General features: G+C 53.8%; 1 protein-coding gene across 1 annotated transcript in view; it reads left to right on the top strand.

Annotated features, from left to right (window-relative positions):
• Nucleotides 1-14,394: 14,394 nt before the first annotated feature.
• XPR1 (xenotropic and polytropic retrovirus receptor 1) overlaps nucleotides 14,395-16,951 on the top strand; it is a 107,760-nt gene continuing 105,203 nt past the window's right edge. Inside the window, exon 1 of the mRNA XM_017815825.1 lies at nucleotides 14,395-14,510. Coding sequence (XP_017671314.1) covers nucleotides 14,442-14,510 — 69 coding nt within the window. The 5' untranslated portion in view covers nucleotides 14,395-14,441. The remainder of the gene's footprint in view (nucleotides 14,511-16,951) is intronic.

Here is a 16,951-nt window from a genome sequence, read left to right as displayed (position 1 = left end):
GGCGGCCCGCGCCCGCGCCGGTCCGCCCGCTAAACAGCCCCCCCAGCCCGCCTCGGTACGCGCCGCCGCGCCGACCGCGGGAAACACGCGCCCGCGCACCCAGAGTTCCGCGGGCAGGAGCGGGACGGCGTGTCGGCGAGCGGCGATATGTCATCAATCACAGGATCGCGGAACCGCTTGGGTTGGAAGAGATCTCTAAGAACATCGAGTCCAACCGTTCCGCCAGCGGAGCAACCGTGTTCACCACTAAACCGTGTCCCCAGGCGGTTTTTGAACGCTTGCAGGGATGCTGACTCCACCGCTGCCCTGGGCAGCCTGTTCCAATGACTGACAACTCTTTCCTTAAAAAAATAATAATTTCCTAATATCCAATCTAAACTTCCCCTGGCGTAATTTGAGGCCGTTTCCTCTCATCCCGTGGCTTGTTACCTGGGAGAACAGGCTGATACTCAGCTCACTACAACCTCCTGTCAGGGAGTTCCAGGGAGCGAGAAGGTCGCCCCTGAGCCTCTTTTTCTCCAGGCTGAGCCCCCGCCAGCTCCCTCAGCCACTCCTCATCGGACTTGTGCTCCAGACCTTCTTCAGCTCCGTTCCCTTCTCTGGATCCACTCCAGCATCTCCGTGTCCTTCCCGAATTGAGGAGCCCAAAACCGACTCCAGTAGTGCCCAGCACAGGGGGACAGTCACTGCCCTGGTCCTGCTGACCACACCACGGCTGGTACAAGCCAAATCCTAAAATCACAGAATGTTAAGGGTTTGGAATGGACCTTAAAGCTCATCTAGTCCCCAAACCCCCTTCCATGGGCAGGGACACCTCCCACCACACCGGGTTGCTCAAGGCTTTATCCAATCTGGCTTTGAACACTGCCGGGGTTGGGGCATCCACAGCCTCCCCTGGGCAACCTGTGCCAGTGTCTCACTACCTTCACAGTAAAGAACTTTCTAATATCTAAATTAAATTTCTCCTCTTTCCATTCGCACCCATTCCCCCTTGTCCCATCGCTACAGTTCCTGACGAAGATTCCCTCCTCAGCTTCCCTGTAGCCGCTTCAGACACTGGAAGGTGCTGTGAGGTTTCCATGCAACCTTCCCTTCTCCAAGCTGAACGCCCCCAAGCTCTCCCAGCCTGTCTCCATAGGGAAGGTGCTCCAGTCTCCTTATCAACTTCATGGCCCTTCTGTGGACTCTCTCCAGCTGTTTCATGTCCTTTTTATCTTGGGGACACCAGAGCTGGGCGCAGCATTTCAGATGGGGTCTCACCAGAGCAGAGCATTTTTCTTTCTCCTCCTCTTCCTCCTTCTCTTCCTCCTCCTCCTCCTCCCGGGGCCGCTGGAGGGCACTCGCGGGCCGCTCCGGGACGGTCCCGCCGGGAGCGGGGCGGTGGATGCCGGGGGACAGCCGGGATCCTCCCGGGACACGGTGTCGAGGGACAGCCGGGATCCTCCCGGGGCACGATGCCTGCTTCGCGGGGGTGACCCTGCCCTGCCCGGGGGTGACTGTGCCCTGCCCGGGTGTCCCGGCCAATCGCCAGCCCAAATGCCGTTTATATTTATCCCGGAATTTACTCCGGGCGGAAAGTTCGCCCCTCCCGGGCACAGCTGTCAAGTCCATCTCCCTCCCTCCCTCCTCCACCCCTGGCCGCAGCAAACAGGAGTCCCCCAGGGAGCCGTCGGCCACCCTGCAGACCTCCGACCTGCTCTGCTGAGCTGTGGTTTCTGCGTCACCCTGAAACACTGGGTGGTGGATGAGGATGGAGGTGGATCCCGCACGTGCCGTGGTCCTTCCATGCCGTGTGTCCCAGCCTTGCCTGAGACACTACAGACTCACAATGTCCTGAGCTGGAAGGGATCCACAAGGATCATCGAGTCCAGCTCCTGGACCTGCACAGGACAGCCCCAAGAATCACACCATGTGCCTGAGAGGGCTGTCCAAGCGCTGCTTGAGCTCTGTCAGGCTTGGAGCTGTGACCACTGCCCTGGGGAGCCTGTTCCAGTGCCCAACCACCCTTTGGGAGAAGAATCTTTTCCACTCATGCAGCCTGTAAGCAATGCACACACCCATCTTTCCATCCTGGGGCTTGTAGGGGGAAATGCAGGAGCTGTGTTAAAAGAGACCTTCCATCAGGTACAGGAATAAGATGGCTTTTATCCTCTTAACTCTCTTCACAGCCTCACTGAGTGCTGGAGGTTTTACTTAGGGTGAAAAGAGCCACAACACAGCCAGAGCAGCAAGCTGGAGCATCACAGTGATAGGACTCAAGGGAACAGCATGAAGATGCGTTGGGGACATTTAGGTTGGATATTAGGAAAATGTTCTTCACCCAGAAGGTGGCTGGGCACTGGAGCAGGGTCCCCAGGGAAGTGATCATGGCCTCAAGCCTGACACAGCTCAAGAAACATTTGAACAAAACTCTCAGGCACACGGTGTGATCCCTGGGGCTATCCTGTGCAAGGCCAGGAGTTGGACTCGATGATCCTTGTGGGTCCCTTCCAAATCAGAATATTCTGTATTTCTGTGATCACTGGAGCACTGGGCATGCAGGGCCACCACCACTCTCCCACTGGGCTACCAAGCCAAGGCACTTGCCCTGTCCCTGGGCTGTGTATACAAGTAGGGAGTTAGGATCCAACCACAGGAGTGTAGCAACACCACAGCCCTGCACAGGGCCAGAGGGGACCCCTATATCCCAGCTTGAGTGTGACAGTGGGGTCCCAGTATCTGCTCAGCACCAGAGTGGAGATTGGTTTGGCTGTGCTGGAGACAGGAATGTGTCTGCAAGTACTTGCTCTGCCCGTGGCTGCCTGCTGAGGGGACAAAGAGTATCCTGTGAGTGGGTCTGTGCCCTCCATAGCCTCCTTGCCTGCGCAGAGGTGGAATGAAGCCCAAGTTTGCACTGGGGAGGGGGTAAAAACTTGGCTGTGCCACTTGCAAATAAAAAATATACCTCTATCTATCTATCTATCTATCTATCTATCTATCTATCTATCTATCTATCTATCTATCTATCTCTCTATCACTGACTAGCACCCAGCCTCATAAACAGACAGCAATATTTAGAGTGAACTCCTCCTCCCGCCGCTCCCCACCACAAGCAGTTCGGGCTCCATCCAGCTGGTTGTGCCACCCCGACCAGCCCCGCTTGCCTTGAGGAAGCACCGCCCGGTCAGAGCCCTCCGGCATTCAGCAGGCACCCAGGCAGGCTGGCAGGGTGAAATCCCCTTTGAATAGCTTGGGAAAAGTCCTTGCAGCGAATGAACTGGAGCGCACAGCCTCCGCACGCTCTCCGGCGCGTCTCCATGGTGAGAGAGGCCTCGCTGCCTTGCTGGATCTCTTCTCTAGAGCACTTGCAGCTCCTACCAGCTCTCTCTCACTTTTTCCTTGCCTTTTTTTTTTTTTTTAAGAGCGACAGCACTGAGGGCCTGATCCTTCCTCCCACCCCCTCGCTTTGGCAGGCGTGGGAGCAGGTTTGATGCAAGGCGCCCGCAGGGGTTTCAGGAGCCTGGCATGGAAACACTGAGGATGGGGATGCTGGGCTCAGGCACACTGCACCTGCTCTGTGAGATGATGTTTATGTAGTTGCTGGTCCCCAGCAGCCTGGGAGAGAGCAGGATAGGGGCTTGGGGACACCAGTGCCGATACCCTTGTTCTGCGTGCACTCTGCAAAGTGGGAGAGCCCCAGCTATCCCAGTATGAGCTGGGCCAAATTCAGCTCATTATCCCAGCCCTGGGCTGCAGAGCACACAAAACTAGAAGCATTACAGGCACCAAGCATTAAAGAAAATAATGCAGGGCCCTTGCATGGGCTTCGTGTGCAAGTCAGCTCTGGGTCCCACGCTGGGATTGCAGAGACACAATAACAGGCTGTGACCAGCGGTGCCAAGCAGGGAAAAAATATCCCTGCGTAATTATCATATCCATCCTGCTGGTCAGCCTGGAGACCTGTCATTGTCCCTGTGCAGAGAGCAGAGGCCACTGTGCACATCAAACCTTGGCCAGCCTGAAAGCAACATCTGAAGGGATCTCTGTAAGCTAAGCTGTGATTACCTTTTTTTTTTTTTCCACAACAAAAGGAGAAAGAGGCAATTAGGAGCTGGTTCTTTTGTAGCCATGTGTTTTACTATGGGAGACACCTGTCTTAGGAAGAGGAGCAAGCTGGGGATGTGTGTGCCTCCTGAGGGTGAGGGGCACAGGGAGCAGGGGGAGCTGCAGGCACACTCCCTCTCTGTGGCACAGCACAGCCACACCTCAACCCAGCACATGGCACCTCTGCTGTGGGCAGAGCTGCTCCTCTGGTTAATAAATATCCCCTTCTACCTCCTGAGCTCCTCCAGGCTACTCACTGCATATGTCCTCTTCCTGCTGCTCTCGTTTTCTTCGTCTCACTCATCACTTCTTGGGAGATTTGCCCCTTGCACCCACGTCCCAGGGGGAGAACCCTCCTTCTCATCGTGCCTCCCACCATCCTCGTGCCAAGGCATGGGAGAGAGTGAGAGGGACCCACTCCTGACTGAGCCTTTGCCTTTGCCAAACATCCCCGTGGAGCTTTTCCCCTTGCCCCAGGATCACAGAGTCCTCACTGTGAACACCCAAGCTGTGCTGCCAGTTTCCGGCAGGCAGCGCTTCGGGGCAACGCTTCGGGCTCCGTGTTTAATCCTGCCTTCTCTTCTGTGCTGCTACCACCTCTTGTATCTGTTCTGAGTGCTGCACCCAGGAGGTCCTTTCCCTGCTCTCGTGGCTCCCCAAATCCCACATCCCCCATTCAGAAAGCAGGCCCCAGAGCACAGACCCTCCCTGCACTGAGCAGAGCCATCCTCCTTCCCTACCTAGAGCACAGGAGGAGGGCTGGCACGGGGCTCAGGCTCGTCAGGCATGGACAGGGCGGTGTTTGTCTGCCTTGAGCTGTGATTACCATCTAGAATATGGATTTTTTACATGTATTGCTACATGTGTCACAGCACTTGGCTCTCCTTCACCTTAGCAGTGGGAGAGAGAGAAGGGGAGAAGGGGAGATGACCACTGACTGCTGTCCCTCTCCTCTGCACAGTCACTGCTTTAGCAGAAAGATAAAAAAACCCTGCTTGTTTTTCACCCTATGTGTCCCCTCTTACCAAGGCACAGCACATGCACATCCTGCTCAGTATTTTTGGGAATCAATAACTACCATAGCAGCCAGGAGCCCACGGCGTGGCTGCAAGAGCTGTGCCCCCCTGTCCCTGACAAGGGATGTGATTTCCATGAAATGGAAATGGAGTCACAGGCAACAGGAAACCAAAATTCAATACTGGCCAGGGAAGAAGCTAAACAAAGGACTGAGGTCTCTGCCCTGGCACCAGCATGATCTCCCTCGCACGCATCACCTCCACGGAGCTTGGCTCCGCTACACATTGTACCTGCATTTGTTATAGCAGCAGGGCCATTTGTTTGTGTATAATAAAGGGAGTCTGGGAGAAAAATGTGTAATTAGCACATCCATCATATAGGTTTTTTTTAGATATCAATAAAACATCGATTCCCTCCTTCCATAAATTCCCGTGCTGTGCTGAATACAAATCAGTATCCGGGACGGGAAAGAAATGCATAACCCCCCCTCAGAAGTGCATAAATCTCCCCTCTCCCAGCATATCATTAAACCTCTTAAATACTGATGGAAAAAATTCCTCTGGCAGGTGCTGAGTGCTGCTCCCCAAGCGTGCCCGAAGCCTTGCTGGGCTGACATCAGCAACAGTGTGGTTGCAACACAGAGACTGACCAGCGGTTCAAAGGTTGTAACCAGAGCTATGTAAATAGTGGATCTTTCCATGGAAAGAGAGATACCAGCACTAAGTCTTTTTGGTTTGGGGTAGTCAAGTGCTGCATGTATTCTGTTTTCTAAATTAAAACGTAAAGGAGAAATGTCAGTTTGGTTAACCTAGGGTGTTTTGCTTGGTGAGTAACAAACACAAAAAGCTTCATTTTTGTTTCATTTTACTCAGCCTCCTGCTCCATCCATCCACTTTCCCCATCTCTTTTTTTCAGCAGGAAAGTCTGGCTGTTTAACCTGGAGAAAAGGAGGCTCAGGGGAGACCTTATTGCTCTCTACTACTCCCTGTCAGTCTCTCCTCCCAGGTAATAAGTGACAGGATGAGAGGATGAGAGGAAATGGTCTCAGCTTGCACCAGGAGAATTTTAGATTAGCTCTCGTGAAAAAATTTCTTCATGGAAAGGGTTTTCAAGCCCTGGAACAGGCTGCCCATGGAGGTGGAGTAGTCACCATGCAGCAACCGCAGCAGAGCCCTTAGTTTTGAAACAAACCCCATTCATTGAAAACAGCAAAAGTCACTTCTTATGGGTGGCTTTTTTCACCTAAGAAAATTATGAAATTTAGCTCAGTTTCTGGATGATTCAGTTCCCCTGAAGCTATGTACAGAAGACAGAGCTGAGGCATTAAACAAGAAAGTACAGCTGAGGTCGGGCTGGTGCAGGGCTGCCACCTCCACACTCCTCTGCCTCTTGTCAGCTCCCCTTCATCTCACATCCAGTAATGGCTCTGTTTGTCACTGCCCTGTCACTGCAAGACCACAGATGTCCCTCATATTCCTTTTCATTTCCCCTAGGCAAGGTTCTCTGCATGCCTCTGGTACCCTGCTCCCAAATACCCGGGCAGCTCCCTGGCTGCTGTGACTGGTGGAATCCCAGTGCTGACCTGCCTTGCTCACACCAAGCATCTCACAGGCAGGAGATCTAGATTATGGTGTCGGAAAGAAGTGTCTGGCAATGATCCTACTGGGAAGCTGCCCTCACCTGCACCTTGCCTTGGGGTTATCTGGGGCCATCAGCAGCATTTCTCCCTGGTGAGTAGTTGGACCTGCTGTCTGGCCCTGCAGCCTCTGGTTAAATCCCTGTCCTGCCCACGGAGATGAACACCAGCTGATGAGCTCTCCTTACTAGGGACCATCCTGCATCCCTACCCAAACCCTCCCTACTGGGGGTTACTCCTGGTCATACATTCTTCCCTGAAACTCTCCCTGAGCACTGCCTGTGGGTGACAAGGTCCACAGGAGCAGGGATGCAGCTCTGGAAAAGCTGCTTCGGGTGCCGGCTCCGCTCTCCCCCGGCGGGGAGCGATGGAAGGGAGTGCCTGTAATTGCAGCTGTCAGCAGTAACAATCACTTCGCTGCCGTTATAAATGGCTCCAGCCTGGCTTTTACTTACAGATTTCCCTCACGTGATGCTACAAGGAAAAACCTGCACCACAGAAGAGCAATTGCACCTTCCAGCTCTGTGGAGGGAGATTTATGGCTTGTTTTGGCTATAAAATAGAGCGGGCAGGGCTCAGGCTGCAGGTCGGTGTGTCCTGAGGGGTCAGGCTGGGGCGATTCAGAGGAAGGGGACACCCCTCCACATTGCCCTGGTATCAGAGCCTGTGCCCATTCAGTGGTCCCTGTTAGCAAGAGAAGGGTTTCAGAGTAATTCCTGCCAGCCATATAAAATCACAATGATGTCTGGAGCCAGAGAGGACCTGCAGGGATGGAGTTCTCAGGCTGTGAGGGTGACCCTTGCCAAATCTGCTGGCATTGCTCGGTGACACTAAGAAATACTGTAGGGGTTCCACATATGTGAGGTTTGCAGCACTAGGACTAATTTCTACAGTGAGGACAAAGCCAGGCTGTGTCTGGTCCCTGGCTGCTGTCAGAGGCCAGAAGCATGAGTGGTTCAAACTCAGTCCTGATTCCTTCTCCAGGCCAAACAAGACTCTCCATGGAGGAACAGCCTAAGCTAATGCTGTCAGAGGAGATGACCAAACAGACTCACTGTGTACAAGGTCTGTCCCCTGCAACCTACTGGGGACACCAGCAGGGCTTGACCACCCTAAGGATGCTCATGACGGAGGGCTCAAGCCAGGCAGCGTCAAGCCCGGTTTGGCAGGAGAGACTGCCACAAATCTCAATTAAAGTTGGAAAGGTCCTCTAAGATCATTGAGTCCAGACACTAACCCCACTAAACCATATCCCTAAGCAGCACATGCCCATGTTTTTTGAACTCTTTTAGGGACCTTGATTCTACCACTGCCCTGGGCAGCCTGTTCCAGTGCTTAACCACCCTTTCTGTGAAGCAGTTTTTCTTAATATCCAATCTAAACCTCCTCTGGTGCAACTTGAGGCCATTTCCTCCAGTCCTGTCACTTGTCACGTGGGAGAAGAGATCTACCCTCAAGTGATTACAATCTCCTAATGTGGTCTTTGCAAATAGGAAGACCTGTGGCCTTTTGTGCACTTTGATAAGGTTCAGAGGTTGTTAAAAACCCACAAAGCTATGTCAGGATTTCCAAAAACTCGTAGGAAGTCAAGCCAGCTTTAGAGGCCTCTGCCATAGCTGTTACCACACACCTCAACCTCGCTGGCACTCAGCTTTTTGTTGCTATTACAGACACACTGGGTAAGGGGCAGAGGTTTAGTGAAGAGAATTACAGTGACATGTCCTCCAGAGTGTGGTTACCCGTGGTGTCACACGTGGGGATGGGCTGCTCTTCCCAGCAGGACCATTTGCCAAACATAAAGCATCTTTACACCAGCACCAAGGCACAGCCCCAGCCATGGTGCATCTGCACCATGGGGATGGCACAGAAAAGGGGGTTCCCCCAGCCTTTGTTGTGCTTGTGGCAGCTGGGTGCCTGCAGCAGAGATGCACCAAGACGTGCTGGTATCCAGTGTTTCTGACACGACCTGCTGTGGCTCCGCTGTGACGGTGGCATTGGCTGTGTGAACTGGCAGCAGCAGCTCCATGGACGCTGTTTCTTGTCCCAGGTCACCTCCCTTCCAGCTGTTTGATGGGTGATGAACCCCTTCCTTCGCCCCACTCGTGTGGTGTATCCCCCTGTGAAGGGGCCAGCAGCCAGGGTGGTGTGTTTAACAAGGCAAGTGAGGTTGGGGTAAACAGGACAGGAACGGTCCCAAGGCCACCTGGCACTTTACCAGCCCCTGTCCCCAGGAAAACATCCTGAAGGGATGTCCCACCTGCCCCAGGGCACGGTGGGACAATGCTATGGGTGGTGAGGTGCTTTGGGGACAGACTCCCTTCAGCTTCGAGGGGGACAGAGCAGGAGGGCAGCCCTGGGACTGGATCAGGGAGGTTGGAGGCACCTCCCTGGCTCTCATGGAAGCAGCCCAGGCAGCCCCAAGGCTCAGAAGAAGCAGCTCTTTTTTCTTCTCTAATTTTAGACCTTTTCAGGGTGTTCAGTTTTCTTAACCACTGGTCAGCTGCTGTCTCCTCGCACAAAGCGAGCGTGCATAAATTAAACCAGACACATATATATGGGTTGGAAACCGTCCAGGAGCAATCACTTACATGCCAGCGAAGGGCGTGAAACCCCCCATCTGCTCCCCATTCAAGGCAGCACAGCAAGTCCCCGGCCCAGCCACCACTGGCACAACTCCCTGAGGCTCATCCCTCGGTGGTCCTGGGGGACGCTGCACCCCTGAAGCCATTTGGCAGGGACGTCTTGCCTTGAACCATCTGGGCAGGTGGGTTATTTTGTATCCCCTGGCTGGGTTTCCAGGCAGGACAACGCTGAGATCTCAAGCAAACAGAGGGGACACGTGTGAGCCGTGAGGAGCTGCTGCCTGCTCGTGGCCATGCATACGTCGATCGTGAGTCATCCCGGGAAAGGTCACCCCTGCACGGGTGAGCACGGAGCAGGCTCCCGGCAAAGGGGAAGTGCTTTCTGCTCCGAGTTCCTGCATCCCTAAGTGTTTCAGTAGCAATCAAACCTCTACACATGGGCTTTCAGTCATGGCTGCGTTGTTGCCTGATGTTGGGATTTTTAACATCAGGCATGTGGACACTGAAGGAGCAATGAATGGGGAAAATCCTGCCCTGGGGAATACAGGGGAGATGTGTAAGATTGGGTTAAGACATGGTTATCCCCCACAGACCCACATTCCCACGAGCTGTCAGTTGTGGTTAGGGATGCCCCATCCCTGTGGATGGCTGTTGGGAACCTTGAGTCCTAAATCCACCTCTGTGATGGGCTCAAGTCCCAACAGATCAAATTCAGCTGGTGGGTAAAGTAACCCTGCTGCAACCAAGGCAGCCCCTCCTGGCAGGTCTCATCCTGAAGTGGGACAAAATCATCCTCTTACCCTGCTTTGAAAAGCTGTAGGAGGGGATGGCTGTTGGGACAATTTGGAAGAGGGATGGATTGATACAAACACCCCTGCCACTAGAATCAAACCCATTCAGATCAGTGCATTACTCTGTCCTGGAAACCACTGCTCCTCCTGGCTTAAAAAAACCTGCTGCAGGCAGCTTTCCTGGCTGCATGAACACCCTAATAGCTCCCAGGGGATTGGGCTGTGCCGCTGCTGGTCTGACCTTTTGCACTGCCTCTGCCCTGGGGTCCAGGACCCCCCCCCAGCTCCTGATGCTCATCATCACACCTTTATCTTCCTTCTGTACCGGCAGGGAGGGAAAATGTGTGAGAAATCAATAGCTCCAGCCCAGGCTGCCGGAGGATTTGTGCATTTTTCACCGCTGTCTCTGTGAAATCTGATATATTGACTGCATTTCTCAAGACCACTATCGATGGAGCCCATAATGGGAGGGTTTGGGGCTGGCCAGAGGATGCTGAGAGTGTCTGAAGCCCAGGGCTGATGCTCTATTGATCCTGGAAGTTGGGACAGCATCTCTTGGTGTGATTTGCTAAATTCCCTCTTCATTCCACATCAAGCTTGCCCCGACCTGCTTTTGCTTCTGTATTTATTCTATACCTTTCTTTCCAAGCAGTGGGAGTGAAGCCCCTGGTCTTCCCTCTGGAGCAGGAATCACCTCATGGGCAGGGCAGGGCAGTGAAGGACCCAGAAAGCCACTATTGCCTCACACGATGCCCCTGCTGCCTCTGTACTGAGGTTGGGGTGCACTGCTACTCCCAAGCCCTTGGGTTTGGGCGTAATTTCTTCTGGTTTCAATGGAGAGGAGATGAATTTATCTTCCCTGATCCCCCTTATATTGACCCACCCCATGGTCCAGGCTCAGCATATCCTGCTCTGCTCATGGGGCCGGGGAGGGTCGTGCTGCTAAAGCATCTCCTCCTGTGATGCCCCTAAATATCCAGGCTTCTTACAATCCAGCTGCCTGAGGAGGAGGTGGGAGGAGAGGTGTGGGAATGGTTGTCCATGGGTATCCTGCATTGTCTCCTGCTATGGAAAACCCTTCTCTTTGTGATTTTATGAATGCCAGCAAAGAAATTTTTCCTCCGCGAGGCTTTTTTTCTAAAGCTGTTTTTGAAGACTTCTTTTTCCCCAGCGATGCAGGAGGTTTAAAAGTATAATTATACATTTTAAAAAAACCCACCATGCTATTTATAAATTATTCTATACGCTCCCAACAAAGCAAGTGCCAGACTGCACTGGCGGAAAGCCCACTCCGGCTTCTCCTTGCTTGCTTTAAAAATGCAAATAACATTGCTTCTATGATTCTTTTCCTAACCACAACAGCACGGGGGAAATCACAATGCAAAGTCTTTCCTGGAAAAGAGAGAGACGAGGAAAACGTGGAAGCCTGGTGCAAATGAGGTATGGGGAGTGGGATCCAGACCTGAGGTTTGGGGACTGGGATCCAGACTCGAGGCACGGAGAACCAGCGTCCAGACCTGAGGCACTGGGACTGTGATCCAGACCCAAGACCAGGGTCAGTTGGAATCACCATCCCTCCTTGGCATTGCCTGCATCCTCCCTGCCTGCCCTCCACCCCACCGTGGGCAGAAGGCAGCAGAGTCAGGCAGTGGCGGCCTTTTCTCTTTCATTTAAGGCTTCTCCTGCCCTCTCTCCCTTCCTGCCTTCCTCCCCCAAGCCTGGAAGTGCAGAGCTGAGAGTTTTGAAACCTTTGAAGGAGTCGGAAAGCCCAGAGTCCCAGCAGAGCAGTGAAATACTATGATGCTAAGCGTGGTCCCTAAGGGTGTCTGATAACGGAAGGCAGGGATTTGCCAATCAGATATTTAAATGGAGCTGTTGTTACAGGGCAATGGTGAGTAAGAAGGAGCCCAGCCTCTGACCTGCCTCCCCTGCTATTGTCTGTCATTTTTTTTTTAATATCAATAAATAACGTTTATTAGTATAAGATAAATAAAGGGAAGAGGGGACGGTTATTTTCCATCACGGAATTCGCAAGCTGTCGTATCAGAAGATATTCGCTTGTTACACGTCTCGGGACATATCTCAGGCAAGGCATCCAGCGAACAATAAAGAGAATATTTCTTTCGTAATCCCTTTCTCTCCCCCACGCTGCACGTTATCTCTGGAAGCCCCACAGCTTTCAAAGGGTCGGGTCCGCAAAGTCCCGGCTCCCGTTGGAGCCGGTGCCTCGGACCGCGGCGGGGGCAGGCTCAGCCCCCGGGCGATGTTATCGGGCACACGCCTGCCAAGGTGATGCATTCAAAAGCTGGTGACCTGCGGAATGTAAGTCAAGCTGTGACATCCTGGCCGGCTCGTGCCGAGCTCAGCGCCGGGCAGGCTGCTGAGTGTGGCGTTTCGGATGAAGGGCACTAATGCTCTGCTCGTTAAAGGGTTTGCTGCGAACGTAATTAAGAGATGGTATCAGCGAGCGCCGCTGTCGCTGTCGCTGTCGCTGACGGGGGAATCCCAGCCCTCGCAAATCACAGGTCCCGGGCCTGTGACAGGACCCCCATAAATCTCAGCAAACGAGCTCTGTGGGTGTCAGTGGGAGCGATGCTCCGGCAGCTGCTGTGGTGGCAGGGAGGGATGTTGTGGTGCCCAGGGCCCACAGCCGGGATGGGATTGGCCCTGTGAGGACGGGAAAAAGCTAAAAACCGCCACCTGAAGTTGGGAGGCTTGAAGGAAGCCAAAATCAATCCCAAATGCAACAAATTTACAAAATCTAGGAATTGCGGAGGGGCAGGATTAGGGCTGCTGAGAATCCTGGGGATAATTGAGCAGCAGTCTCACTGTGAATTAGTCCAGTTTGGTCTCTCACTGCATAACACAGCAGGTACTGAACCCACCAGCTCCCAGGGGTGTCTGTATTCCAGGGCAGCTGTGGCCCCATGTGGGTGGGTTTGCTCCAAGAGCTGCCCTGGGTTCTCTGCTCCCTCTCACCCAGCCCCACTGTGCACTAGAAGGGCTGTGGAGATCATGCAACATTCAGAGAGTTTTTCTTTTATTTTTCCCCTTTCTTTTCCCTTTCTCCTTTTTCTTTGCACTGTCTTCTCTTTCTTTCCCTTTTCTCCCAGCCTTTTGTGGCCTGTCTTCCCAACTTCCCTCAATTCTTACTCATCTTTCTTGCATTTTCTCCTACTCTTTCCCCATCTCTATCCCTGCTCTTTGTCTTTCCCTTGGCTGGTCCCATCCCATCCCCTCACCTCTTTTCCCCCATGCACACCACTCTCCCTGCCACAGTTCTCCCTTTCCCAGCTATTCCCATTTCACCTCATCTCCATCTCATCTGTATCTCCATCCCATCTCCATCTCCATCCCATCCCATTCCCATCCCCATTCCCCTCTCATCCCATCCCCTTCCCATCTCCATCCTTTTCCCATACAATTCTCATCCTCATCCCATTCCATTCTCATCCCATCTTACTCCCATCCCATCACATCCCTGTCTCATCAAACCCAATTCCCTTTCCCATCCCTGTCCCCTCCCATTTCCTTTCCCATCCCCTTCCCATCCTATCCCATTTCCATTCCATTCCCATCCCATTGCCATCCCCTTTCCATCCTATCCCATTCCCATCCCTGTCCCCGTCCCCATCCCCTTCCCGTCCCCATTCCCGTCCCCGTCCCCATCCCCATCCCATTCTCTTCCTATCCCGTCCCGTCCCATCCCTCTCCAAAGAGCCCAGTCCTCTCCCTGGCGCTGCCCCAGCGCCGCCACGGCCACGGCGGGCTCATCCCCGCGGTCCCGAGGGTCTGGGGTGACACCTCCGCGCCCCAAAAAACCCCCAAAAAACCGCGCGGAGCGCGAAAACCACTTGGGGGCGCCCGCGGGCGGCGCGCGCGGGAACCGCCCCCTCCATGGAGGGGCGTGGCCGACGGCTGAAGGGGCGTGACCAGCGCGGAGGCCCCGCCCCCGAGGGCGGTAGTGGCCGCGGTGCCGCGCGGAGCCGGCGGGAGGGGGCGTGTCCTGGCGCGGAGGCCCCGCCCCGCGGCGGTGGGCGGGCGGCGCGCGGCGGCCGCGCGGTGCCGGTGCCGGTTGGCTGCGGGCGGTGACGGCGGGAGGCGGTGGCGAACATGGCGGCGGCGGAGGCGGCGGCGGCAGCGGCGGCGGGGCGGCGCTGAAGAGGCCCGAGGCGGGCCGAGGAGTGGCGGGGCGGGCGGGCGGGGGCCCATGTGCGGTGGCGGCGGACCCCCCCCGCCCCCCTCTACCGACGCCCGTTCGCAGCCAGGCGCCGCCGAGGCGGCTCTGCGGGCGCGGAGCGAGCGCGGCCCCGGCCCGCCGGCGGCGGCAGGATGAAGTTCGCCGAGCACCTCGCGGCGCACATCACCCCCGAGTGGCGGAAGCAGTACATCCAGTATGAGGTACGGCCCCGCTCCCGGGGACGTGTGCGGGGACTCCGCGGCTCTCCCCGGGGCTCCCCGGTGCCGCGGCGGTGCAGGGCGGTCCTACCCCGGCCGGGGGTACCCTGTCCTGGGGGGCTGTGTAGGGACTGCTGCTGGTCCCCCGTGTCTCCCCGGTGGCCCCCGTGTCTCCCCGGTGGCCCCCGTGTCTCCCCGGTGCCCCCCGTGCCGCGGCGGTGCGGGGCGGTCCTGCCCCCGCAGGGACGGGGAAAAGGCACCGCGTGTGTCCATCGCGGCGGCTCCTGCTCTCGGCAGCCCTCGGGTGTCCGGTTAATTAATTAATTAATTAATTAATTAGTCGCCGGCGGTAACCTTTCGGCGGGGGACAGAGGTCGGAGCACACGCGTGGTGCGGTGCCCGGCCCCGCGCACCCCCCGCAGCCCCGGCGGTGCTTCAGCACCACCCGCGGTTCTCGGCCCCGGCGGCGCAGGAGCGGTGACTTTGAGAGGCTCTCGGCCTCCCAAGGGCGATCCCGCCGGGATGGGCAGATCCCAGCGCTCTCCCAGCGCTCTCCCAGCCCTGCCGGGGGCCACAGGTACCCCTGCCGACTCCCCTGAGCCACCCAAAACAGGGCACCAACCCCCGTCAGCTCCCCCGAGCCACCCAAGGCGAGGCACCAAAGCCCCATCAAGTCCTGTGTTATCATTTTTAAATAAGGCTTTGCATCTTGCTGTTTCACACTCGAATCGAGGCGTTTATGGGCACTGTTTACACCAAGTTCTGCTGCATTAATCGTGAATTATCTCCAGAATACAGCGTTTCGGGCTTTATCACACCGGACTGCTAAAGGTCACGCTGATTGCTTCGTTTCAGATTTATCACACCGGTGCTTGGCTTGGGTTTAACTAGACGAAGCTGGAGGTGGTTATTTGTAGTAAAACCATTTCCTATTTCAGTGTTAGCAGTAGAAGTGGCAGGTGCCAGTGATGCCGCTCTCTTTCAGGAGTAATAATTAAATCTAGGCAACGGAAAGCTGATTATAGGACAGCCGTGATCAGCAAAACTTCTTGACTGATTGACTCAGTTAAAACCACACAACATTTGTTATTGTTTGAAGGCCTGCATTTTCTCCCTAGGACTCTAATAGCAATTTGTTTATACCATCCCTTTTAATCTGTCTGTGTTTGCGAGGAAAGCTACATTTCTCTTAGCTTGCTTTGTTATAATGTTGAGCTTGAAAAGTTTATATTTGCCCTTTTCTCTCTTCCTTTGTTTTCCTTTACCTGACTGCAGAGGAACGGATGTTTAAATAAAAACTGCAGTTGAAATTGACTTTACAGCAATATTCTGATCTCTTTGAATTCTGTGGAGAACTAGATGGCCAAATAATGCATCAGTCTTTGACGAGGAGGAAAGCCATTGTCTTGATAAAATAAAGAACCAGCTTAGCTCTGCGTTGTGTCTCCGATGGGTTATCCCTGTGAGAGTTGTCTTCTGTTCCTGGAAACAGAAAACTTGGATATCTTACTAGGAGAAGGTTTGGAGGGGAAGGCAAGGGGGAAATAGAAGGGCAGAAGGTCTGGCTGCACGCTGAGCAGACAGATGTGGAGAGAGGGTAAGGAGACCCAGTGAACTACGACACCTTGATTAATGTGTGAACAGCTCTACTGCTCAGGAGCCACTCTTTTCATTATAGGAGGTTAATTTTCAGCTGTTTTAACTAGGGCAGTATTATTATGTCATTCTCCCTTCCCTCATCCCAGTTTAAAATGTAGATTTCAGTAAAAACTTCCTTCAAGTTGTTACTCTTTCTAATCTTAAGTAATCTCCTCCTTGGGCAGACAGCTTAATGTAGAGTGAATGAAAACAAAAACCTCACCCTCCTTTTTAGTAATAACTTTCAAACTCTTTGTTTGCCTTGTTGGAGCTGGCTGGATGTGAGTCAGCCTCCTGCTCATGCATATTACAGTGATGGAATTATTTATTATTCAGTGACTGGTGGTCTTGTGGGTGCAGTGTGTAAAAGCCCAGTGCTACCTCAGTTTACTTGCTGATTATACCTGAGGCAAAAAGCATCCAGCCCTCCTTTGTCCAGAAAAATTCCAAGTTGTTGATGAGCAAACGTGAGGTTAAACTCTGCTTGTGTTCCTTGTGTGCAATATTGCTTACAGAATGCATCATAGTAACACAGTAATAAATTATTTGTCTATTTAGTAGCATTATAATGTTCCTTCATCTGACAATTTATATATTTTCCTTCTTAATTAAAACAGTAATCACTGTTTCAGAGTGAGAGATTTTCTTGGGTAGGCTTTTAACTCTGAAAAGATTGTTCCTGTTTCCAGGGACTTCCCATGTCACAGAATCATAGAATTATATGCCTTATATTATTCTATTGCCTTACCTAATGTCTACAGAAACCTACGTGGTGCTGGGGAAACAAATGATGAAGCCCAAGCCTG

This window comes from Lepidothrix coronata, unplaced genomic scaffold, assembly GCF_001604755.1.
Source record: "Lepidothrix coronata isolate B3197 unplaced genomic scaffold, Lepidothrix_coronata-1.0 Scaffold52, whole genome shotgun sequence".
Taxonomy (NCBI): Eukaryota; Metazoa; Chordata; class Aves; order Passeriformes; family Pipridae; genus Lepidothrix; species Lepidothrix coronata.
The sequence above is the reverse complement of the archived record's forward strand: the minus strand, read 5'-3'. Positions and strand labels throughout refer to the sequence as shown.